This window comes from Pieris brassicae, chromosome 8 (assembly GCF_905147105.1).
Source record: "Pieris brassicae chromosome 8, ilPieBrab1.1, whole genome shotgun sequence".
NCBI lineage: Eukaryota > Metazoa > Arthropoda > Insecta > Lepidoptera > Pieridae > Pieris > Pieris brassicae.
Genome location: NC_059672.1, coordinates 13762427 through 13790164, shown reverse-complemented (window position 1 = coordinate 13790164; position 27738 = coordinate 13762427). Strand labels below are relative to the sequence as shown.

The window sequence follows — 27738 nt, the reverse complement described above, 5'->3', positions numbered from 1 at the left end:
CGATATTCACATTCCTCATAACTGAAAAATTAAGGTAAATCTATTTGATTTTTACTTAAAACTTGACTTTGGTGTGCGCTTGAGATCTAAGTGTTCGAAAAATCGCGCGACGTAAACGACATTACTTATATTGTATTAAGGTAAACTATATAAAGTGCTCTTAATACATATATGTATATTACAATTAAACAATAATTTATTACGTCCTTATTAATAATGTCTTTATTTGCCTTTGAGAATAACTAAGGTTAACTGTTAAATTATTTATCACGAAACAAATACAGAAATCTGAGGCAATCAGTTAAGCCTGAGGAGGCTTTGATCGCTTAGATCTTAGTTGCAGTCGTAGGAGCCGTGAGCCACTTCTTTTATATATTATTTTGGGTTTCTATTGACCCCTTATAAAACAAAGTGTTCAATCAGAAACTGATTCTAAGGCTAATTTCCTTTAGCTGGTACTGGGGAGCTCCCGCCCGGAGGTGAGAACAGTATTCCATGTGGGGCCGTATTTGCGCTTTATAGAGTTGCAAGCGGTGGCCCGGAGTGAAGTACCGTCTGGCCTTGCTGAGCACACCAAGCTTTTTGGAGGGTAATTTAGCCTTCCCTTCCAAATGACCGCGAAACTGGACGTTATTCAATATGTCAACGCCGAATATTGCGATGTTAGCTGAGGCTTTAAGGAAAGTGCCTTTAAAGAGGGGAGTAGCGACAAAGGAAGTTTTTTTAGCGGAAAACGCGCAGACTTGTGTCTTCTTGGGGTTAAATTGGACCAGATTTAGTTTACCCCATTCCGAGACTCCACGTAAAAGAGTTTCGACTTCAGACACAAGTTTGTTCCGGCACTCATCGACTAATTGGCGAATTGGTTTAAATTTTGCATTGAAATATTTCTTGAATTTGTTGTTAAAAAAGGTACAGAAATATGAAACTGTTCTTTGTTATTAAACGAAAAACAACTAAAACTATTCACAAAGATCTCGATTATAGGTTTAAATATCGAGAAAAAAAATAGTCGTATAATATTTATTTTTAACAGGAAAAAAGATTTTGAAAATTTTAACATATTTATAAATAATTCTAATTTAACTAATATACCTGGAATAATCCACCAACAAAATATATTCTAAACCCTATGAATATATAGTAATTAGTAGTAGTAATATTACTGAAGCCGATGCTTGTATGGAATAATAATCATTTATAAGTCACTTTCTGCCGCGTACAAACTCTCTGTGGAATCACCTGCTAGTAGAGGTAGTAATTACAAACAACTCCAATTACAACTCAAGAAAAGAACATACTATTCCCACAAAAGTCGGAACCACCTACTAGTACACCCTTTAAACTAGTGCACCCTTGCCACTTCATTTAAAGGAAACGGTTGCTCGTTTCTCTCGTTTTCTGACCCATAAAGAATGTTGGAGTAGAGATGCTATTGAGTGTTGACCAATAATAAACAATGACAATTGTTTCCTCTTAGTTTCAAGTTCTTAACCCGCAGGGCTCGTCTCTCGAATGCTCCCGCATTGGCGAATACTGCGGGCATACATAATATAATGTCTATGTAATATGATATCAAATGTATGATATTTAGAAGGTCTCGGTCAATATTAATTATTATAGGTAACCTTTGTAGGCTTATAAAATATAAATTACTTTTAACTGCCAGTTACCAAGGGTGGAATACTGGTAAGATACTCTCCGCCATTCATTTGAACTATTTCATTACATAAGAAGTAAAAAGCTGCAACCATTACACCTGGTTCCATATGACATGAAATTAAACATTATAATAAAAAAGTTAATTCTTATAAAAAATACATTAGATAATATTTATTACTGGTATCTAGATGGCGTCAATTCCACCATCGGAAGACCGTTTGACGTCAGGACATCGGCTGTCTCACCCGCCACCTGGAGATGAGATTTTGATCTCCGGTATTTCTGGTTATTTCCCCGACTCTGACTCTGTTCTGCACCTGCAGGAGAACCTCTTTAATAAGGTAAGAAGACGCCAAATATAAAATTTAAGTTTGAAATACAAATACAGTGTAAAAATTTCATGTAACCATCGATATAAGGACGACCTCCGTAAAAAGTCGAAATCAATTTTTTGGTTTACCTTGTCTTCCGTACAATAACACTCTACATACATACTTTTGTTTACAAATTGGGATTGCTTGTACGTGTAGACTGCTGTTGACCATTATTAATAAGTAGGAGTCATAGATTTTCTATAAGTTATTCTTCTCTCCATCTAACAACATCTCTCTAAAAGGCCATTAAATGCACAGTCACTTCAGTGTCGTTATATAAAGTTTACTCAGTATTCTTATTTTTTCGTATCATAATTTTATATTAATTTTTATTTCCAAGATTGACTTGATATCCAACGACGCCCGTCGGTGGAGACTCAGGCACCACGAAATCCCGCAGCGAACAGGAAAAATCAACAATCTCAACAAATTCGACGCATCCTTCTTTGGCGTTCACTTTAAACAGGCCCACACCATGGATCCTATGTGCAGAATACTTCTGGAAAAAGCATATGAAGCTATAATTGACGCTGGTGAGCTATATTTTGTCGTAATTTGTAATACATCACAAAATAACGTAGTGGCACTGATGTTATTATTTTAATTTTTATACATACGAATGTATATTATGAGAATAAATTCAAAATTATCAATATAGTATGAAAAACCAAATAATACACAATGTATGCCGTATAATATATTCCTACAAAATAAATAAACCGGCGACTAATACTTAACTAGAAGTCTGTGTCTTTTAATATTCACTAACCACACAACTGCTTAAAAAACATATGAAACCAATTTCCGTTTTATACCCAAAATTGAAAATTTTCTGTAAATGAGAAATAGTCATATTTGTTTTGATAATAAAAATCTTCGAAATAAATATGAAGAACGGTACCGTGACAGGAGACACGACGAGCACAATCAGGTACAAAAATGGTGTTAATACATGCAACAATAACATAAAAAAAGCTACAAAGCACAAACCATAATAATATCGTGCAATGAGATTTTAGTTAGTTTGTCGTAATATCTTTTGTTTGTTTTTAATCTATTCTTGCTTAATTATCCGCCTAAGTTACTTTATAACATTAGGTATGTAGTTGCATTTACATAGGCAGAGTTTATCGAATATGTGATTGTTTGATGTTGTGTTACAAAAGAAAAAATAAATATTTAAAGCTTATTTATACATTCCTAGGCGTTAACCCAAATGAACTGCGTAATTCAAGAACTGGAGTTTTTATTGGAGCCTGTTTCTCTGAATCGGAGAAAACATGGTTTTACGATAAAATGCAAGTCAATGGATTTGGTGTAACTGGGTATGTAATTAGATTGATTTAGCACTATTTTATGTGGATTTCTAATAATATATAACATATTTAATTAGATATGGTTTATTCAAAGTATTATTCTATATAATACATATAGTAACAAAAAGTACATAACAAGTTGGAATACGGTGATTTTAAAAATTTCGAAGTAATCTCTTGTTAAAATAGCAAACACAGTATAAAAAAACAAAGATTCAGCGAAATGTATTCCCTTCTCGGACTTACCGTTTCTTAAAAAACATTTAAAACCAAATTACTCTTTTCATCAGATGTTCCCGTTCTATGTTAGCCAATCGTATCTCCTACTGGTTGGGCGTGACAGGTCCCTCTTACACTGTAGACTCGGCCTGTTCAAGTTCCCTATACGCAATGGAACATGCATTCAGAGCCATTCGTGACGGACACTGTGATGCCGCTATCGTCGGAGGATCCAATCTCTGTCTCCATCCCTATGTGTCCTTGCAATTCTCTAGGTGAGATTTCAAAATATTTATAAATTATGTTTCGTTATTTTCCATATATTCAGTTCTCAATTCATTTGCGTTAATAAATACAATTCATTACGCTTATCCTTTATATATTCAAGTAATAATTAATATTATTCCTGTTGTAAAATATTATGTAAAATTAATAATATATTACACGTTCTACTTTATAGGCTGGGAGTGTTATCGGCTGATGGAAGTTGCAAGACTTTTGACGATAGTGCTAATGGTTACGCTCGGTCTGAAGCCATCGTTGTTTGCTTGCTACAGAAGGCGAAGGACTCCAGAAGGTTCGTTTAACAAGTAATTCTTAGCATAGAGGCTTCATTATGCTCTTCATTGTGTATTATTAAATGTCGTATGCCAGTATCGCGTTTAAGACAAAAAGAAGTTACTTTGCAGATTTCATGTAGATTATAATTGAAGGTAATTTATGAAAATTTGAATAAATATTTGACTCAATGGTCCCAATGTTATCTTTCACAAACATACATTTTTTTAATGTAAATACTTATTAAAACGACTTGTTTTTGTTTTTAACATTTTATAACGTATACATTAAGAATGTATATTAAAATATAAAAGAAATAGCAGAAATTCAATAAAACTACAATTATTACAATATTTATTATTATTATTTACTAATACATTTTAATTATAGAGTATATGCCCAAGTGCTTCACGCAAAGACAAACTGTGACGGCTACAAAGAGCAGGGCATCACATACCCAGCGGGTAATATTCAGAAACAACTCTTCTATGAGTTTTACGAAGAATGTTCCATCATACCAAACACCTTGGAGTACGTCGAGGCTCACGGCACTGGTCAGTAATTTTCTAAATATTTTTGATCGATAATGATTTCTTGATATTTGTTACTACTGTCATTTATATTCATATTATATATATTCATAGGCACAAAAGTAGGAGACCCAGAAGAGTTGTTTGCCATCGATGAAGTGTTTTGTACGGGCAGATCGGAACCACTCAAAATTGGTTCCATCAAGTCTAACATAGGGCACAGTGAACCTGCCTCCGGTCTTTGCTCTGTGGCTAAGGTAATCAAACCTAATAAAATTAAATAATTTTATAATATAGGTATCTAACTTAATGCTCCTTTATTGACGTTAGTAAAATAAATTATTGGTTAAAATTTTACATTTACTGCCTGCCAGTTCTCAAATCAAGAGCGTAGAAAGGACGAGAAAAACTGCCAATCACAAGCACCACTTATTAATACTGTACTATTATTGATTATGAATCAATCATATCCTCCAACTCTAAGGCAATCACGCGAAACATCCACATACGTCTACATAACATCTAGAAATTATGGAAATAGAACTCACTAAAGCTATTGTTTCTCGTAACGAATTACCGAACAATGGTTCCCAAAACCAACCTAACAAACGTTAACTAGTCAAAGCGATAAACAAAGATATTTTTTTCTCCTATCAAAGAGTTCAGGAAATAAGAATTAAAGAAATGAAGCGCTATACCCTAGAATATTGTTTTAATTTTTTTTTATTTCCAGCTATGCATCGCTTACACCACAGGTTACATTCCACCAAACTTGCACTTCAAAACGATTCGCAAGGGTATCAAAGCTCTTGAGGAAGGCCGGCTTCAAGTTATTACAGAAAAGACTCCATGGAACAAAGGAATGGCTGGAATTAACGCATTCGGTTTTGGAGGAGCCAATGCCCATATATTGTTGAAAAACGTTTCCCCGACTAAGGTATGTGAAAATTATAAAATTATAGTTGTGATTGCATAACTCTTATTAATAAAAACTCTATTAAAAGTGTTCTATAACGTCATTCCTTTCTTAGCACTGGTTTCTAAAGAACCATTCAGGATACTTTAATAGACTGATCTAGTTAGTAAGTAGGTATAAAGATATATTAAAGAACGCAATAACCATGGCCTTTACACACTAATAAGCTTCGGGTTTTTGACTATGATTATATGTTATTTATTCTATATATATACTTGTGCATTTAATTAAAAAATATAATTCATATCGCAGCATTTTAGCTGCATTGGTTCATACTCTAGAAAAAGAAACGAATAGTATGTTGTTTTATTAAAAGAACGTCTTTTTTTATGTAATAGCATTTTTATGTAATTGGGGGGATGCCATCAGGCCCGCTCGACTAATGGATGTCCAGGGAAAATAAATGTTTACGGATAGCACGTTGCCGGAATGTAACTTCAGGCATCGTAGTATCACACCGCAATAATGTCGGTGGTTCCTTCCCCTGATCATCCAAAGTTGAGTTCGACGCAAAGAGACAGCCTAGAAGATCGGCCTTGGCAAGAGACCAGAAGGCTCGAGTTCCCGAAGGAAGGTGGGCCAATTTCTCACCAAACCTGGCAATATGCTCTGACTTTGCCTTAGCGATTTCCCGTTTGAAGGACCTAGAGGCTGAATTGTATGCTTTTTTACGTTCGCCGATAGCCGCATCACAGGATGTCGCCGCTTCTGTCCAGGCTTTAAAGCATTCACGCTTACGGCGCAAAACCTTTTTGCACGAACGCCTAAACCAAGGCTGGGACTTGCCACCGACCGGCACCGCAGAGAATGGAATAAAAAGTTCCATGCCCTACAGGACCACATTAGCGACAGAGTCAGCGACGGCATCCGGAGTACTCAACGAAAAGCAAATGGGCCCCCAAGGGTAGGACGCAAAAAAAGACCGCATCCCGTCCCAATCTGCTGACTTATAGTGCCACACCCGGCGACAGCCCGCAAAGCTAGGCCGTAAAGGGCGGGTGAGCGGCACAATACTCCGTACTACACAATGATCTGATGAACCCAATGGCGGGTCAACAGAAACTTGGTAGGTCTCCGGATATGAAGTCAGCAGAAGGTCCAACAAAGAAGGTTTATGACATCTGGTATTCGCGTAATCGCAGGGACCATTTGCGTCAAGTCGTAGGCTAAAGCAAAGTCGTTAAAGGATCTTCCCGCGTGATCGGTGGTTTCAGAGCCGAGCCAATCGACATGGTGGGCGTTAAAATCGCCAAGTATCACGATTTCAGCGGTAGGAATCCTTTCGAGCAGAGAATCTGTAGCCATTTGGATGTGCTCAATGAGTCGGTCAGTTTCGGTATTTCCGCTATGGGACCTATACAGGCATGCGTAGAATCGCGGATGATCATCGCAGTCTACGCGCAGCCAGAGGTTAGATAGGTCCCTTCCTTCAAGCGTCCCGAGGCAACGAGAACAGATATCCTGTCTGACGTACACGCAAACTCCAGCCCGCGGCACAAATGAATGTTCCAATTTGTACCCCGGGTAGGAGAGGTAAGAAGTATCAGCCGGGGAGGAAATCTGAGTCTCGGTAAGAAAGAGCAAGACCGGCTTGGCAGTCTCTAAATGATAGTGACAGTGTGGATGTTGGAGTTGAGCCCCCTAATATTTGTGAAGTCCACGGCGAGTGTGGTTGGGACCGATAATTTTTTTTAAGGAGCGCAGAATTGCCCCCCCAGAATACGTAGGGCAGCCTGTGCGTCCACCACCGGGTGCTGAGTGTGCCGGTGGTTGACGCTCAGAGGGGGATTCTCCACCGCAAGCGCGTGTGGTACCCCCCTGGGGTAGATTCTGATTCTTCTGCACCTTTATATTTCTTGTAGAGGGGGGGGATGGGCTCCGGGAATCTTTCTCACCGCACGAAACGCGAGTACAAGAAGGCGAACCTTTTGTATCACTTTACGACGGTTTTCTGAAAGACAGTGGTACTGCCCCGGTCGTGCCTGCCCGTTTGGCTGAAGCCAGGAGGCAACAGCATGGCACTCCCACTAGGAAGGGATTGACTGATTGCGTTGGTGAAATAACCTCTGTCACAGGTTATTTCACCAGTGGGCGATGGGGTCGTCACGTCCCGATGCCTATAAAATATATAGTCTATAATTAAAATCAGCAATCAGCATGTATTCAGTACAGTCACGGTCACAAGTATATTTTTATAAATGTTATTTGATGTTCATATAATTTCATAAGGTCAATAATGGAATACCCTCGGATGACCTGCCTCGTCTGGTTTGCATATCTGGACGTACGGAATCAGCAGTGGCCAGAATCTTTGATGACCTAGAGTCTAGAACGTTAGATGCCGAATTAGTGAGACTCTATCATTCCATTCACGAAGAAGAAATTAAAGGCCATATTGTCAGGGGATACTCGTTGCTAGGTAAATTAAATAAGGCGTAAATAATTTTATTACTTGCTTAATTTGGAGGTATGTTTATAAAGAGACTAAAATTAATTAGGATTAGGTTAATATAATGACAATAGCATAATTTTATTACAAGGGCTACTATAAAAAATCAAGAGTAATAGTAATACTATTTTTATATGAGAGAGAGCTGTTTTGGCCTAGTGCCTTCAGCGTGCGATTCTCATCCTTGAGGTCGTAGATTCGATCCCGGGCGAATGGTTAATGTATGTGTGTGTCACATTTAACATTCGCTCGAACGTGGAAAACTGCTTGCCTTAGAACCAAAAAGTCGACGGCGTGTATCAGGTATAGGAGGTTGATCACCTACTTGTCTACTGACAAATGATCGTGAAACAGATACGGAAATCCGCCGACCAGCGCTGATATTTTTTTTTATATATCTTTATAACGCCAGTATATAAAACGAAAACTATTGTATAATCATAAAAATATATAATAATATTTTACTGAAACTAATATAACTAAAATTCTTCAAGAGTATTTTAATCAATGGGGTATACGTTTGTGTTCTGAATGCGAACAAATTTTTATATTTTTTAGGATCAACACCAACCAAAGCAGTATCTCTGGCCCGTAATATTCAATACTTCTCGGGCGTTCGTCGTCCTGTTTGGTTCGTGTATAGTGGTATGGGCTCACAATGGGCCGGTATGGCTACAGAGCTAATGAGAATACCGGTCTTTGCGGCTGCTATTCAAAAGTAAGTTCGAAGAAGCCTTTAATAACTCTATACCTGAGCCCTTACTCTGTAATTTCCAATAGCGATACCGACAATGAATCCGATCTCAATCGTTAGTTTTATACCGCGCGATCCCACGGTTTTGACATCGGCGCTACGGATATTGAGAGTAGTATATTGAAATTGGATGTAATGTATGTTGCAGGGTAGTCGCAGGCATTAAGAAACGCAATTAGTAAGACTGGGTTAGACTTTTAGTAGTTCGCTAAATGAATAGAGTATGAAACGATTATCTTGCTTTTATATGGAACTGACTGATATATTGCGGACATATAATAGAAATTATTAATGTTATGTTTAGTTTACTGCCAGGTACTATATCTACGAAAGAAGCTTGGTTATATTATTCGGTAGGAATTTGTTACATCATTTTTTTTTCGATATTTGATTTTCGGTCATAAATATTGAATCAACTTAAATGATTATTTATTCATGTAACTCTACATAATAATCAAATTAACATTATTTTCAATTTTCTTAACATACAAAGTAATAATAAAAATGACTAAAAATTATTATATAAATATATATTATTTTTCTCGCGGTATTGCAATACTTATTCGTTGAGCGAGGAAAGCACCAGCTCTGAGGTCACCGGTACTATCGACCAGGCACCAGTTAACTCTTTAATTAGCACCTATGCACTCAACCCTACGGCCCAAGAGTCTCTACTCCAAAGGGAACAATATCGAGGTTGGAGGAAACTCTTATATTTGAGCCGTTATTATAAATATTATTTTATTGACTTCAGGTGTCATAAAGTCTTGGAACCTAAAGGCATTAACCTAACAAAGATCATCACGGAAACTAACCCCAAGATTTACGACAACATCGTCAACTCCTTCATCGGGATTGCTGCTGTACAAATTGGTCTCACCGATATCTTGAAGGCTGTTGGCATTGAACCAGACTACATTATTGGTAAATATTCTACTATTTCGTGCGACCTTTAAAAATAAAATGTCTAAAGTACAATAAAAATAGATTTCTCGATGATTTTTAACACTTGCGACTTACCAGATTTGAGATCTGGTTGATCTGGTTAAATATTGATAGCAACTATTTTGCTTATTAATATTTAAGTTGTCTTTAGAGATTGAAACAAAATAATGAAATCCATTCTGTGTAGGTCACAGTGTAGGAGAATTAGGTTGCGCGTATGCAGACGGCTGCCTTACAGCAGAACAGACGATTTTATCAGCATACAGCCGTGGTCTTGCATTCATTGAAACTCCCACCAACAAGGGTGCGATGGCTACTGTTGGCTTAGGATATAACCAGGTAAAAAAAAAAAATTGAGACTTCACACATATTATTGAACTTCTTTATAGCAAACCAGGTAAAATTGTACTACAGAAGTGGTGTCGCAGGAAAAAAGAGGTTTATTTCGATTTTTACTTTTTTTAAATCTTCCACAGATCAAATCTCTTTGCCCGCCTGAAATTGAAGTGGCCTGCCATAATAGCCCTGACTTCTGTACCATCTCAGGTCCTGCTGAGATCATTAAGACCGTCATCACAAAGTTGGCGCAAAAGGGAGTCTTTGTTAAGGAAGTACCTTGCTCTAACGTTGCTTACCACTCGAAATACGTCGCCGAGGCTGGTAAGTTTAAATTTACCTGGAAATCAGTTAATATAGAATGTATATTAAACTAGTTAATATCTGTTATGTACTCGGTATTATTCAGTGGAATAAAAATAGCGGCTTTAAAATTTTACCTTATTAGGTGTACACATTCTGAAGTACCTGAAAGAAGTTATTCCGAACCCGAAAGCACGCTCAGAGAAGTGGGTTTCAACATCTGTTCCTCAGTCTTCATGCAAGGACGCCAAGACTCTACTGTCCTCTGCCGAATACCATACCAACAACATAATTGTGAGTTGTTTTCTTAACCAACATCCTCGCATAAATCCATAGACACATCATGTTTTTCATCCATAACTATAGTGGAATTAATAATCTAGTTCTATTTACATTTCTTTTTGTAACATACGTACATTTTTGTATATTATATTTACAATTTATATATATATATATATGTATTTATAATGAATTTAAAAAATAGAGAAAAACCTGTTTGCTTACAGTTACTTCTACTCAGCTTTATTGAAAGTATTTTTTTACAACTTTTTTGTAGAGCCCAGTTCTCTTCGAAGAGACATCTCGTCACATCCACCAAAATGCTGTAACTATAGAAATAGCGCCCCATGGCATAGTCCAGACCATATTGCGGCAATCATTCCCAAAGGATGTCATCAATGTATCACTAGCACAGGAGAACGAGGACAATATCCCTGTTATACTCAATGCTTTAGGCCAGTTAGTATCTGAATTCTGCATATAATATTATAGTATATGGTATATATTATATTATTTCACCTTCAAAGGGGACAGACCAACGAATAGAATATAGAAGTCATACACATTTCTGTGTTATATATAAACTGTTTAAAGTAGAGTTATATCTCATGATTGCGATTCTTTGTGAAATAATATATAAGACAAGAATTTAGACAGAGTTTAAAAAAAGGACGATTTACATAAATACTGAAAATAATAAATCAATTGAAAAGTTTAAATAATTTAAATGCTCATAATGTATGCTCTTGCTATATAAATCTAAATTGTCTATGTATTTTTTAAAGTAAATAAATTCCTTTCCAGACTTTTCCAGGCTGGTTTAAATCCAAAACTGGCGAATATCTACCCACACATACAATTTCCAGTTTCACTTGGTACACCAATGATCTCACATCTCGTCGAATGGGAACACAGTGAAGACTGGTGAGATTTTGCACTTCCTACATACATTCAGACGTACTAAATAATTGTAATGTCATAGTATAACTATCAAAAGCCATGCTATAAAATTGTATTAACAAAATACATACAAGAATATTAAAGATTACCTATTAATTTAAACAGGATACGAGACATTTTATAAGTATTTTTGGCAAAGTTAGAGTTTGCAAGGAGTAATGTGTTTAAATAGCCTCAAAAGTTATACTTTTGGATACTATACTATACTTATTACTTCATTTTAAACAAGCTCATGGTTTTTCTGTTAATCACTTGCACAAGATGCTCCAGTATCCAGTCTCCAGTACTGTGACGGGTCGTTTAATTCCCTCAAATATGGTTGAGTAAAACAATGGCTGGCTCACACGTTTTTAATTTAATACAAATAAAGAGCGGACCGCATCTCCCTCTATCTTATCTAGGTTTATCCATAATCATTTTGTATAATGATTTGATATTTTTAAAAGTTTCGAGTGTTCTTTACGCCCGCTTATTCTCTCAGCCTTACACCCTCTATTTTCTTGGCCGATGCGTAGGACTGTCTACTGAGAGAAATTTAATGACGTGGAATAAGTGATACCTGTATCTTATATTCCATAATAAAGAAATCGCAAAAAGTGATTTCGTTTTGAACCTTTCCTTTTAATTGTATATAATATATTTATCTTTTTGTTATGACGTCATAAACTCACCGAGCTTAGAATATTGAATCGAGAACAATTGGCGTTAAATTGTAATAAAATTAATTTAAAGGTTTGCAACTACATTCCGGGTCACAGAGAAAATGAAGTGTGGAGAACGAGCAGTTACTGTCGCGTTAGATGATGAAAATTGTGTATACATGAAGGGACATGTTGTTGATGGTAAGAAGAGTTTTATGTACGGTGTTCCTGAAGTTAATTTAATTTCCAAATTTTATATACCAGAATGTTTTGTAGTTATTGCCACAATGTTTTTTGATGCCGGCATCAACAGTTTACGGTGTATGTACAGCTTTCGACAGTGGATCTTATTTTTCGGTTAATACATAACTAATACTTAATACATAACATGAATAATAGTTTTTTTTCTTAAAACAGAATATTAGGTTCTTACATATGAAATTAGCGTATTTCGTACTGGCCACTTTAATCACGATGTTCTCCTCTTTTAAAAGAAATTCCAAATTCAAATTTGTACAGCTATTTACTCATGTATTTGTGCTTCGATGACCGTCATTCATTTGTTTTTTTCTTCTGATTTTTTCTGTTTGCGTCACTCATTTTACAAAATTCGAGTACGAGTTCCGCCGTGGCACTAGTGCTGCGGAAACGATTCGAAGGGTGAATGATGTGTATGGCGGTCATGTTGCAAAAGAAAAAACAGTTCGTTTTTGGTTCCAACGTTTTCGTTCTAGACATTTCGACCTGCAGAACAAGCCCCGTGGACGGCCTGAGACCCAAGTTGATAATGAAGTATTGAAGGCTATTATGGAAGCGGATCCATCGCAAACCACGTCCGAGTTAGCTGCAGGCTGCGGTGTTAGTGATGATACTGTTTTAATTCACTTGAAGCAAATTGGGAAGATTTAAAGCTTGAAAGGTGGGTACCTCACGAATTGACTGAAGCAAACCGGCAAACGCGCGTCGACTGCTGCGTTACATTACTGAACCGGCACAATAATGAAGGTATTTTAAACCGAATCATTACTTGTGATGAAAAATGGATTCTTTACGATAATTGGAAGCGCTCAGCGCAATGGTTGGATCCTGGCCAGCCAGCCAAATCCTGCCCCAAGCGAAAATTAACCCCAAAAAAGTTACTTGTAAGCGTTTGGTGGACTAGTGCCGGTATTGTTCATTGCAGTTCTCAAATCTGGCCAGACTATTACGGCTGATGTCTATTGTCAGCAATTGCAAACCATGATGGAAAAGCTAGCGGCTATACAACCTAGGCTGGTCAATCGCTCCACGCCACTGCTACTTCAGGACAACGCTAGACCACATACTGCACAACAGACGGCTACCAAATTAGAAGAGCTTCAATTGGAATGTCTAAGACATCCTCCGTACTCCAACAGATTACCATTTCTTTCGAAATTTGGACAACTTCTTGCAAGGGAAAAAATTTAACTCTGATGGGGCAGTCCAAATCGCCTTCATAGATTTTATTGATTCTCGTCCGACTGGTTTTTCAGTAAAGGGATCAATGAACTACCTATGAGATGGCAAAAGTGCATAGAAAACAATGGTTCATACTTTGATTAATTAAATATATTATATTTAAAAATATTCAACTTTTTGTTCCTCCCCTACAAAACGCCAATTTTATATGTAAGGACCTAATATGATATATGACCTTGATAAAATATAGGTTGAGTACCTTTAATTTTTTTTAATACTTTTAATATTTGTTTAAATTACATGTTTGATATTATGTTCATTACCAGGTCGTAATCTATATCCCACGACTGGTTACCTGGTTATGGTATGGGAGACGCTTGCTATAATGATAGGCGAGCTGAACACGGAAATATCTGTGGTCTTCGAAAATGTGCGATTCCAACGCGCTACGCCTATACCTAAAGAGGGTAGTCTAGAGTTCATTGTTATGATTCAAAAGGGCAGTGGTAACTTTGAAGTAAGTGAACAATAGAAATATTATATATTAGCATACGTATATAACAATGTCCAGATTAGTTTAAACCAAGAGTATACAATAAGTAAGGCAGATAATGATATCCGACAGTATAATATTCAGTTCAACGTCGCTAAACACAGTTCATGTTTCCGAAACTTGTGCGTTTCTTTAGATTTAAATAATATTATATATATACGTTTTATAGATTGTGGAAAGCGGCGCGTCCATTGTATCCGGTCGTATTTACGCCAAAAAGAACGTAGCACAGGACTACCTCGTACTTAAACCTGCGCCTGAAATAACAGGACCCAATGTTAAACACTTGCTTACGAAGGACTTCTACAAGGAATTAAGACTCAGAGGCTACCAATACAGGTAACAAACACATTACGTTTTAAATGCATAGTAATTAACAAAAAATACCGACTTATTTATTAGTATCTAGTGGATTCATATTTTAAATTATATTTATTTATCAGTTATAACTTTACAGCGGCTTATTCCGTGGCGTCATCGGCTGTAACAATGAAGGTACTCGTGGCCGTGTGGCTTGGGTCAATAATTGGGTCACGTTTATGGACTGCATGTTGCAGCTTAAGATTATCGGCAACGACACCCGTGGTCTATTTGTACCTACAAGAATTGAGAAACTGAGTATAGACACCACTATGCATTACGACGCGGTCGCCAAAATGAATCAAATATCAGATCGCCAATCGTTTGAAATAAGGGTGTACCCAGATGTAGATGTTGTTAGGTAATATATACCACAATTTGCTTAAAAAATATTAATCACTTTTATTCTAAGAATCGCCTATATTCATTCTAAATGGCACAGCATTATTGGATTTTGCACTTTAAAAAATTTGATCAATATGTTTAAAATAATAACCATATTCAGGGGCGGTGGTGTTGAAATACGTGGGCTCCACGCTTCTCCTATTTCTAAGAAAAATCCACTTGGTATACCAGTTTTGGAGAAGAACGAATTTGTACCTAACTGTGTAAAAACTAAGATGATGGTAAGCATTGGAATAATAAAAAGACAACTTATAAAAAAACAAAATGTTCTTAACAAATTGAAGATAACCTATGAGCTTTGTTATATAGTTTAATAATAATAATTATTATTTTGTTCAGACACTTAAAAAAGTCATTATAAAAAAGTAATGTATAAAAGAGCATAAAACATATAAATCATTGTATTTATACTTTTCAATTCACAGCTTGAAGATATTGTTAGAGCAGATATCCAACTCATTTTAGAAAACATCCAAACTTATAAAGTTAAAAGTATTGAATTGGTTGATGAGGAGTACAAAATAAATGCATACGAACCTATACTGGAAAAAGTCAGTATAATCCTTGAAGATTTGCCTCTTGTACAACCGGAATTCTTACTTATATCTGAAGAAACTATTGAAATGCCGTCACATATAACCGTTGAAAACAAAAAGCTATCGGGAGAAACTAACACTATTCTGTTTATTGGTGCTAATCTCTTGAATAGGCCGGAGGTAAGTCATTGATGTCTCTAAATTATATTTCTTTTAAAGATTTAATAAGTCAATACATTATTTATGTGTCTAGATTCTAGAACAAGCTGTATCTACACTTCGAGACAAATGTTTCATATTGAGTCGTGAAAAGGAACGTCCAAACCCTAAAGACCACGCCGATAAATACGATATCGTTACTATTCAAGATACTGGCGTTGAATACTTGGTCCTATTTAGAAAACGTGTTGGTGCCAAACCTGCAAAATTCATTCATGTTAAAACATCCGATCAATCATACGGGTGGATTGAACAAGTTAAAGAGGAATTGAACATGGGCCAGAAAATTGTCATTTATAACCAAGATGAGCCAGTCAATGGACTTTTGGGGCTTGTGAATTGTTTAAGAAGGGAGCCGGGTGGTGAGGTTGTATATGGTCTGCTAATTGCTGATCCTTCTGCTCCACCGTTTAATCCTGATTTGGAATTCTATGAAGAGCAGTTAGATAAAGACTTGGCTCTGAATGTTTATCAAGATGTAAGTTTTTACGCTTTAATTAAAATTTGGGAAGGTAAGTATATTAATGTATATTATATTTATATAAACCTTCCCAGCGTGACTTACTTGCTTATATTTATATATATATATATATATATTTATTTATTTTTGCCTTTGTAGTATTGCCCTAGTTGTATGTAGTTCGCAAATTGAACACAATTTATGTTGAATAAATTGTGTTAACTTTAATGTTTTAGGGACATTGGGGCACCTACCGTCATTTATTACTTGGAGATCTTGAAAACATTCGTGCAAACCACGGCTGCGTCAACACAGTTACAATCGGAGATCTGTCTTCTCTAAAATGGCTCGAAGGACCTATAAGGGAAAACCAAACTTTTACAAACCCAGACAGCATTCTTATTCATGTATGTATTACTTCTTTGTCTCTCTATTGACTTCAGTTGTATATTGGTATTAAATTATTAGTATGTCTTCTTAAATTAAATACAATCCATCAAGCAAACGTATATCATTTACATCTTCATAAAATAAAACTTTAAATGTTATGAATAAAATAGCACTTAAGATTTTTTACGCATTAACACATTTACATTAGAACATATTAGAGACCTATCTCAATAACGAAATAAGTTGAAATATATAAATATTTCACAGGTTTATACCTCAGCACTGAACTTCCGTGACGTTATGACGGCTATGGGTCGAGTCACAGTAGATGCCGTAGCTCAGGGACGTCTTGCACAGGAGTGCGTGCAAGGTTTTGAAATTGTCGGCAGATTATCTAAGTCAGTTAATTGTATTACAATTATCTTATAATTAATATATTTGTTGTACCACTATCATTTTGTTGTTATACTTGATTTTATTTTCATAATTACCGACGCCTGCTTGAAATACCATTTATTAATGTGGGTAACCTAATAGAACCAATGACAAGAACTGGCAATAAACACTGCGTCACTCTTTTTAATCACCAATGTTTTTTACAAAATGTTGTAAGCACCTGCAACCTTTATTTCACGCTTTTCATCATAGACATTTTGTAATTATAATTAAAAATAAATTAATATGAAAAACAAATGATGCTATAACCATACCAATATGCTTAATAGTGGATCCCGTGTTATGGCCATGGTCCGTAACAGTGGTATGGCGAATATGGTGGAAGGAAACAGAAGTCTCACGTGGGCTATCCCAGACGAGTGGACATTCGAGGAGGCTTGTACTGTACCCGTTGCCTACGGCACCGTTTATTATTCTATGGTAAATCTTTTTTAAACTTTCTATAATTAAATTTGGTTCTTATTGTCTAATTAGTGCCGCTAAACTTGGAATATTTTTATCATTTTTGTATAAAGGTGTAGTCAAATTATTCCATAATTTTGTTCGGTTATTTAAAATGAAAAAGAAAAGGTGTATTCATCGAAAATTATGTATACATTAATAATTTTAATACGTGATTTATTTTTATATATAAAAGAAACCACAAATAAAATATTCAACTAACAACTGTGTCCCGTAGGTAATGGTTGGTCAATTAAAACCGGGGGAGAAGGTTCTGATTCACGCGGGTTCTGGAGGTGTGGGTCAAGCAGCAATCAACGTGGCATTGCACTATGGCTGTGAGGTGTTCACTACCGTCGGCACGCCCGAAAAGAGAGATTTCATCAAGAAACTTTTCCCGCAAATAAAAGGTATCGTGTTTCAGATATAATAATAAAGCCTTATATTTCAGATACTTAGTACATTTAACTACATTTATATGTAGCATCATTTATTGCTTGGTATCTGTGTGCCCCTTTTTGACAAATGCCGCCAGTTCTGTCTGTACTGTGCCACTCTGTCACATTAAAAAACATTATCTTCTTTAATCTTGTAAAAATTATTATAAATTCGTTGAAAATATGATGATATAATTCAACATATGATGAAATGAAATTTCATTCCGGACATTTTTAATTTTTTTAAATATATTTATAGATTATCTTGACGGTAGCCTAATTTTTATTTTTTTTATTAATATATATCCCGTTAAAAGAATAATACAATATGTAAACGAAATAGAGGTGATAATTGTATACAAACAACAAATATTCATAGCAGTTTTAGCACAGTGGTTAAGTGTACAATTCTCAACCTTGATTCGTGATTTAATGATTTTCCTACTATCTCCGAATATAACACTTACTCATATGCTGGAAAACATTATGTAGTAGTTTTTAATCTACGACTTAATAATAATTAATACTTTATCTATAAGGGATTTTAAATTACACACGTTATTTATTTACACACAAACAATTTAACTTCTGCTTCGAATATAAAAGTCTAAATTTTACAGACAGCCATATCGGGAACTCCCGTGACAGCTCATTTGAAGACATGGTGCAACTCCAGACCAAAGGCACGGGAGTTGACATGGTTCTTAACTCATTGTCTGATGAAAAACTTCAGGTATTTCCTAACCTACATTTTATAGATCATAATAAGTAGGGGAAAAAGTTTCTTCGCATTTTTAAGAAAATTCACAACATTTTTTAATACATTTTGTTCGATAACTTTTTGCTATCTTGCAGGTAGGGACATGATCCCATTGCTATATAAATTTTGGGGCTTCTGATCAAAATACCGCGACAATTGGTTTTGGCAGTCCTCTCGTGATGTTAACCTGACACTGCCTAAAGAATTCTGAAGAGACCGAAACAGGTGGAAATCAGAAGGTGCAAGGTCAGGACTATACACGGCGGATGCATTAGCACCTCCCAGCAAAGCTCTCTTAGTTTTGCCGAGTGGCTAAAGATATGTGAGGTCTAGCGATGAAAAACCACACTCCTTATGTTAATTCCGGTCGTTTTCTCTCAACTTCTTTTTTTAATCTCATCAGTTGTTCGCAGTAGAGTTCAGAATCGATGGTCCTTCCTGTTGGTAACGGCTCATAATGAATAATGCCCTTCCAATCCCACCACACACACAGCATATCCTTGTTGCGAGTTAATCCGGGTTTCGCCACAGTCTGTGATGCCTGACTACCACTAACCACTACTTTTTTCGCATGTTCTTGTCGTACGTGATCCATTTGACATCACCAGTTATCAGCTTCTTCAAAAATGATTCGGTTTCATTACGTCGTAATAAAGAATCACAACAGTACACGGTTCAGGTTTCTTTCAGTAAGCTCATGTACCCAAAGGTAGCCAAATATCGAGCTTTTTTGTGTACCCAGTTTTTTTCAAATGCGCCAATACTGTTTTATGGTCAATTCCCAGTTCTTCAGCTACGTCGTAATTGCTGATATGCCCATCTTGCTCCACTTTTTCAAAAATGGCATCCATTTTATCCGTAATAGGGCGACCAGAGCGACGTGCATCTTTGACATCAAAATTTCCGAATTGAAAAAACTTAAAGCAAATATTTGCTACTCTCACAGACACTGCACTAGGTCCATAAACATCGCAAATTTTTTTCGCGGCTTGCGTTACACTTTTTTGTAGTAAAATTGTAAAATGTATCGGATTTCTTCATAAGATTCACTCATCTTGACAGTACGAAAAATGAATAAAAATCACACATTTTCCTAATTTGAATTTGGAATTATCTTCTTCAAAATGTAATCTTTTAATAATACGAAAACCAGCCAGATACAAATAGTATAGCCAACAAATTTTACAACAAGTTCAAACATACTATAATGCGAAAAGACTTTTTCACCAAGCTAATATTTAGATGTGAAAAAGGTGTTTAAGGAAACATTTGTTAAAATCGTCAATAAATTATTTGGTTTTTACTATTTTGATTCGAATAAAGTTGCAAAAATATGTATGTTACATACTGTCTACGTAACGGATACCATAATTATATATATATAATCTATACCTTAATTGCGCGTGATACAATTACCTCGATCTCATTAATGTTTTAAAAGCAAGTTGGTAGTATAGTAGTAGTAGTAGTATAGTATTCTGTAACCAAAACTATTGTTACACCGGTAATAGCACTTACCTCCAGATCCGCCAAGTGCACCCAGCCATACGAACCAAATGATCATAAGAATGTAATATTAGACATTAATTTACTTTTAAATCAGTGTTGATTTATAAGTAAATTAATGTTTCTCTATTCATGATTTCACATTGTCTAAATAATATATAATTAGGGTCCGTTTTATATCAGTTTTGGACTTTTCCCGTGAATTTCTCAACAATAACTGCGGCTGAGGTTTTGATATTAACATAAAATAATTTAAAATTTTGTAATTAGTGTTTTTTTGTTTAATAACTTTTTAAAATATTATTTTTGAATCAACTGGTCTTGCCTCGACACAGAATCTTTATGTAGTTGTTTTTCAGATATAACTGTATTTAATGAATGCAATTGATACGCTTATGCTTTACTAAGCATATGACATTTTTAATTTTTTTCAGGCATCAATCCGTTGTCTCGGCTTCCGAGGTCGCTTCATAGAGATTGGCGTTTACGACATCAGTAACAACACTCTCATCGGTATGGACTTCTTCCAAAAAGAAACCTCCTTCCACGGCATCATGTTGAACTACATCTTTGACCAGAGCAAGGAGTTCATAAAGGTTTGCGATCTATTAATTCATACTCCTAAAAATGTAAATATATATTGACAACAAACTTAATTACAAAAACTATTTTACGGTCTAAGGTAAGTTATCTTAGAGTAATTTTTGATACGAAGCTTAATTGCGATGCTTGCTTCGTTCATCAAGTCTTTAAGAACACGTTATCCCGGAAAAATAAAATAATGTGTTTAAGAATTAAAAAATTGTGAATTGTATACAAACTACACAACTGGGTTATCTATATGGTCGTAAAAGTTTTTGGTTCGCGTATGCAACCTCAGTTTGCAGTAGTAACATTGAATAATGATGTAATTGTACTTATTATTAATAAAAATGTTCTGTATCTAGACATTACAAGATCTCCTCGTAACGGGAATTGAAAGTGGTGCGGTCCGTCCCCTGACGTACTGTTCGTTCCAGAAGAACGAAGTCGAAACCGCCTTTAGGTACATGGCGGCCGGAAAGCACATCGGAAAGGTAAAAAATAATTGATTATACCAATAATCTCAAATTATTTTTTATATTACTTATCACGTTTGTACACGAACGGAATCTGACTGTGACTGAATCGATTCAATATATAGGTATCGCATAGAGTTATATTTAAATTCTTGTATGTTATGGTCCAAGTATTTTATCTAACAAAATAATAAGGGTAGCTTCCCGCTTTGGTACCTATAATTAAAAAAAACACATGTGTTTAACCGTTTATCTTTCGTCTGTCACGACTTTGAATATATAACGCATAGATATTTCGTTTATTCTGCAGGTAATAGTAAATATTCGGGAGGACGAACGCACAAGCAGCCCAGTAAAGCCCAAAAGCATGCCCATAGATGTATTGCCAAGGTACAGTGCGGTGCCAATACATTAAAACACATTGAATATTATTCAACTAATTATATTAATACAGAATTGTTGAACCTCTCCATGTATTTTTTTTTTGAATAGATACATGTGTCAGCACGACATGTGTTACGTTGTGGTGGGAGGTCTAGGTGGTTTCGGTCTAGAGTTAGCAGACTGGCTTATCCTCAGAGGAGCGAGAAAAGTCCTTCTTACTTCTAGAAGGGGTATCTCTAATGGATACCAGTCCACCAGAATGAGGTAAATAAATTGTCTTTGGTAGGTGATGATGTGGGTCTATAACATATAAAGCTTTACAAATATGCTTCCTTTGATTGTTAGGAATCAAATACTAAGGCAATTTGATAAATTTCTTCGACGTTAAGAAGCCTTACATGTATTTTATTCTTGCTATTTTATAAGGCCGTCTTTTACTTATATTATTCTTTAAATTTATATCACTGTGATATATAATTGACCTGAAATTATGAATTGCAAGCTCTTACTTGGTGCGATAAAATGAAATGACATCAATGATACAATCGCAAGACAAGTATTTCGTACCGAAAACTGTTTAGATAAATTTTATTGATCTGTGTTTTTCAGGACATGGGCTAGTTATGGAGCTGATGTGAAAATTTCGACCCATGACATTACAACTGAAGAGGGTTGCGAGAATATGCTTAAGATGGCAGCAGAGATGGGCCCTGTAGAAGCAATATTTAACTTGGCCGTAATTTTAAAAGATTCCATATTCCTAAACCAAACCCCGGAGACTTTTAAGACCTCGTACGGACCCAAAGCTCAAGCCACAATCTACTTGGATAAATACTCAAGAATACTATGTCCGAAATTAAAGTAAGTTTGCCTTTATCTAAGGTTGCCGTTTTCTAAGGTTTCCTTAGACTTTTTGTTGCAAAAAATGTTTTAATAATTTGACTATCATAAGGTCTAGGTAATTTTTTTAATTATAGCAGGTTGTCTGTTTATACCTTTTTGTTATATCGCTACTAGTACAATACAATAAACTTATAGCAATAACACAATGGTTAGTATATTTGCAAGTCTTATCTATCAAACGACTTGAATTAACTAATCACACATTACTTACGTAAAATTTGTAATAGGGACTTTGTGATTTTCTCATCGGTGTCCTGCGGCCGTGGTAATGCTGGTCAAACTAACTATGGATTCTCTAATTCGGTAATGGAGAGGATTTGCGAACTAAGGAAGAAAGAGGGCCTTCCGGCGCTAGCCGTCCAATGGGGAGCTGTCGGAGATGTGAGTTTGATTAAAACATTCATATACACTAAATTACCAAACTACAGTGTTTGAAAAAACATAATTAAATTCACATATTTTATTATCAATCCTCAGGTGGGTTTAGTAGCAGATATGCAAGACAACGACATTCAATTGGAGATCGGCGGAACCCTCCAGCAAAGGATCTCTTCTTGTTTCCTCGCTTTAGACAAGTTCCTGAAACAGGACGCTGCAATCGTATCATCTATTGTAGTTGCTGAAAAGAGGACTAGAGGATCGGGATGTGGAAATATTGTGGACGCTGTCGCTCAAATTATGGGTATCCTAACTTTTTAACAAACTATTTGTTTGTTTTTTGATTGTCATTGTTTTCGATACCTGAGCTATGAATACCTAAAAACTGAGTGTAGTTCTGGTAGATATTGTAGTTTGAATTCTAATTGTTTGCTTATTCTTAGTACTAAAGTAGTTACTTGGCTCAATCCTTTCTTCAAGTTTTTATTTGTATCCTAACAGGTATTAAGAATCTTAAGATGGTTTCGCAACAAGTATCACTTGCCGAGCTTGGAATGGACAGTATGACGGCAGTGGAAATCAAACAGACACTAGAAAGAGAATTCGAGGTCTTTCTGACAGCGCAAGACATTAGAACTTTGACATTTGCCAAGTAAGTCTCACCAACAACATTTTTACTACTCAAAAAAATAATTATTCTCATTTTCTACTAAATCGTTGTTTTGTTCAATAAACATTTTCTGGTAGTATTGAGAATTACAGAGTTAAGCGACAAAATGGCTTTACATTCCTTTAAATTCCTACAGATTAGTGGATTTAACAGCACAAAGAGAAGCAGCTACGACAATTCAGACGGTTGCTGTTCAACCGGTTATCTCCGATGCTACAGTTGGTTTGAAAGTTCTGATGAGAAACTTTGGTAACGAAAAGGACATTACAGCGCCCTTCATGTTCATGCCAACATTAGTAAGCGACGGCACTGAGGTACAACTAATCTATAATAAGAAATACTTGAGCAATGTATCAGACTCAAACTTAATTCTTAACTTAAACTTAAAGGTTTATCCGACTCATCTCAAAGTAAACAATGAGCTAACTAAATCTGTATATTCCGTTTCATTAATATTATTTATCATCTACAACAGTCTGATGTAATCGTTAACAAGGACGAGAAAGTGATGTTCCTGTTGCCGGGTCTTGAAGGAACGGCCTCCACAATGAAACCGCTTTGTAAGAGGCTCAAAGTCAAGTGTTGCGTCCTACAATACGGCATAGAGAATAGAAACGACGACATCGACACTATGGTTGATAAACTTTACGAGGTAAGTTGATTGTGTGATAATAATCTTTAATGTCATTCATATATTATAAAAGTAAAAAATATATTTGCAGGCGTGTTTTGCAATGCATAAATTAATTTAAAACACGCAACTTAATTTTGTTTTTATAGAATTAAGTGTTAATGTAACCCCAGTTAGTTATAGATATGTGACATAGGCACAGATAATTATAACAAAAGCATTAAAACTCTTTATGTATTGAAAATGTATGCAATAATATGTTATGATTATTAACTTCAACTAGCACCTTAAAAATATATTCTACAGTATATACCTCATTATTTGTCTATATCTTTTTTCATTTTTGCAGACGATGAAACTTCGACTCAACCCAGGAGCACAATTCAGACTCCTTGGATACAGTTTTGGTTCGTCTCTTGCTTTGAAGCTCACGGCCAGACTCGAAAATGAAGGTACTGCTTTGGAATGTCTCAGTATCTTTAGGATGGACTGGTCAGATGCAGCATGACCAAAAATAATTAATATTACAAATTTTTTTTCAGGTTACCAAGGTTCGTTATTCATCGTCGACGGTTCTCCCGATTTCTTATACGGCTTCCTCACTATGTTAGTAGACATTCAAAATGACTTTAAGCTTCAGAACAGTCTTATTTGTCATGTCATTGACTTGATAGCTCCCAACAACAACATCCCAGATCTCATGGAAAGACTTAATGAAGTCACGACTTATGAGGATAGAATCCAGTACGCCATAAAGATATGCCCTGTACAACCCAATTACTCCGATAGGTTCATTGCCGACATCTCAGTTGCCTGCTTTAATAGAATGAAAATAATTATCAACTTAAAAAATGTAAGTTTTAAGAAACTTAAAACACCTATCACCCTTATTCGTCCCAAAAAGAATCCACCCTTGCTTGCAATTGAAGAGAACTATGGTTTAGACAAACTTACGGAAGGTATTGTCACCGTACACTTATTGGAAGGCAATCATCATACTATACTGGAAAACAAAGACTGTGCTACCATTATTAATGCTGAGTTCACAAACGACTCGTCAAGCACGAAGGCAGAAAGCAATAGTGTCACAAATATGATAGAAAAAGAACGCTCTCTTCGAGTTTAATAGACACAGACCGGTTATACGGACTTATTTAAGAGAATAGTTAAAATAATTATAGATCTGATAGTGTGTTTAGCTGTAAATTTAAATCTTTTCTAAAATAGGACCTACAGTACCTACCAAATCATCATTACATAGAATATAGTTAATCGAGTTGTATAGCTTAACTTTTATTTATTTTTTAGGGTTATCTTGGGTATAATTTGGGGGCAAATAAACTATTTTGTTACAGAAAGAGTTTTATTTATTCGCTTTACCACAAACCTTTGGTCTAACGATTTTTTTACTAATCAATTGTTATTAATTTTCTATAAAACAATAAAATTAAAATATTAGATATCCTAGTGCCCTATTACAAGGTTACGGGACACACATAACTGTAAAATTATGGTTAAAAATATGTAATTTTTGTATTATACTGGAAAATTGCAGGCAAATACAAAAAAAGCATTAGCTTATTACCTAGGTAACACTGAAAATGTTTAGAAAATTAAAAACCGGCTTAATGTAGAAAGTTGTCAATACTTTTATTGTTTTTCGACGCAATCTCCGTCCTCTCCACACATCGTCGCATTCGATGGAACTACTGAGAAAAGTAGTGGGCCCATTCTTCCTTAGGGGTCTCTTCACGGCTCGTAAAGTAAATACCTCGAATTGCGCTAAAGTAGTGTCGTGGTGAGGGAGGATCCTGCTTCGAGGGCGCTGCTGTCGAATCTTTTCCTAGACATCTGGCAAACAGCGATTGACATACCTGTCTGCAGTAACAGTCCTTCCATCTTCTAGCACAACTGTCGCGAAATGACCTTTCCGACCGAAGAATGAGGTAATCATCTTTTTTCCTTGACTTCTTCCTTTTTTACCTTAGTTGGCCAATCCTCGAAAGGAAACACACACACTGTGACGATGTCGAATACAGAATTTGAGTCACCGCCATTGAACTTATGTAACATTTTGCGACACGAGTCCATGCGAAGTTGTTTCTGGTCGTCGGTTAAAATATAGGAAATCCATCTGGTACAAAGCTTCCTGATGCAATGTTCGTGTAATATTTTTTAAACTTGACTCATACCAATGCCTAGGCTTCCCGTATCTGCTGAGAGGTCACTCTCTTATCTTCCTCTATCATGCGTCCTCACAGCAGTGATGTTATCTTCAGTAGTCACTGTTATAGGACGTCATTGAGATTGCTACGTCCACGCTTAAACTCATTAAACTAATTAAAAATTGTGGTACGAGATGGGGCTTCATTAAGAAATGTTAATCGCAAACTATCATAGCTTTGTTGTTGGGTTAGCCCACATCGAAAGTCACAATAAATCATTGGCGGAAATTTTCTCGCTTTAGGTTCATTTTCACGTGTAACAAGATTTTTAGATTTGGCGCCAATTCATAAAAGCAAATGACAAATGAATTCTATTTACTACATTAAGTTATCAGAGTTCTAAAATTAAAATAAAAAAAACTTATTCTTAGCAATGTTTCTACGTAATAAAAAGATTAGAACTATAAATCTTTTTTCTCACTTTTTCACTTTGATCATTCATAGTAGGACTCATACGTTTTGTTCACAATTAAAATGCATTGAAACAGCTGGCTGGCCGTACATTTTTCTCACATCTCTATAATCAGATAATGACGAATCCTAGCACGATTATATGAATTTACCTATTTTTATAAAAGGAAGACGCATTTATTGGAATAGTAGCAGTAGTTGGTGGGACAACAAATACCGTGTGAGGCAGACATATTTCTACGTGTTTCATTAATAATTTATCATTATACATAAAATGATAAACGATGGTTTTTGATCTGATATCTGCCAGTACCGCACATAGACAGAGAAGTCTATTGTTAAGCGTTCGAGGATTGAGGAGGTGGATTGAGTCACATACGCTTGCGCACTCAAATCCCAAAATGCGCCAGTTACCAATACACACCATATAAACTTCTTGTATAAAAATATATTATATTGCATAACTGTTTAATTTATTTCTACTAAATAAGTTACATAAATGTTATGAAGAATTATGGTGGCTGAATTGTTAAAATTATTTACAAGGTTGCAAATATAGCGTTATTAGGTTAGATATAAATAAAAATACTTGTTTTGTCACATGATGCAATGTGTCAAAATACTATTATTTCTGTGTAGGTCTAACAAATTAAAGCAAGGCGAAGATTTAAATATATTCAATCTCCTATTGTTAAGAAAATATTTTCTTTGTTCTAAACTCATGAAAAATACTTTTGAATCGTATAACAGCAAAAAGCCGGGATGCAAAGCCGGCCAACCAAGCAAGAGTCAAAACTGTAACCGTGACGATGG

The 27738-nt window shown here is 35.6% G+C and overlaps 1 protein-coding gene across 1 annotated transcript; it reads left to right on the top strand.

The window, feature by feature from the left end:
• Positions 1-25641, top strand: LOC123712770 (fatty acid synthase-like). The gene is made up of 41 exons (XM_045666017.1): positions 1-34; positions 1851-2003; positions 2377-2569; positions 3241-3361; positions 3643-3846; positions 4032-4148; positions 4520-4683; positions 4774-4916; positions 5393-5596; positions 7865-8054; positions 8643-8802; positions 9593-9762; positions 9971-10122; positions 10260-10443; positions 10568-10716; positions 10979-11160; positions 11506-11625; positions 12394-12503; positions 14069-14259; positions 14465-14634; positions 14753-15016; positions 15161-15281; positions 15486-15776; positions 15850-16293; positions 16512-16682; positions 16933-17063; positions 17391-17541; positions 17801-17972; positions 18620-18732; positions 20700-20861; positions 21213-21341; positions 21634-21713; positions 21816-21971; positions 22317-22568; positions 22838-22991; positions 23088-23292; positions 23490-23640; positions 23795-23972; positions 24134-24310; positions 24639-24741; positions 24832-25641. The coding sequence occupies exons 2-41, from the start codon at positions 1851-1853 to the stop codon at positions 25413-25415; spliced, it is 7266 nt and encodes a 2421-aa protein (XP_045521973.1). The 5' UTR covers positions 1-34; the 3' UTR covers positions 25416-25641.
• The last annotated feature ends 2097 nt before the right edge of the window (positions 25642-27738 follow it).

What these genes read in the sequence shown, in the direction of transcription:
- LOC123712770 (XM_045666017.1), top strand. Translation starts at nt 1,851, where the DNA reads ATGGCGTCAATTCCACCATCGGAAGACCGTTTGACGTCAGGACATCGG. An exon ending in AAAACGTTTCCCCGACTAAG is followed by an intron (nt 5,597 to 7,864) that starts GTATGTGAAAAT and finishes TAATTTCATAAG; the next exon opens with GTCAATAATGGAATACCCTC. An exon ending in TAGTAAGCGACGGCACTGAG is followed by an intron (nt 23,973 to 24,133) that starts GTACAACTAATC and finishes CATCTACAACAG; the next exon opens with TCTGATGTAATCGTTAACAA.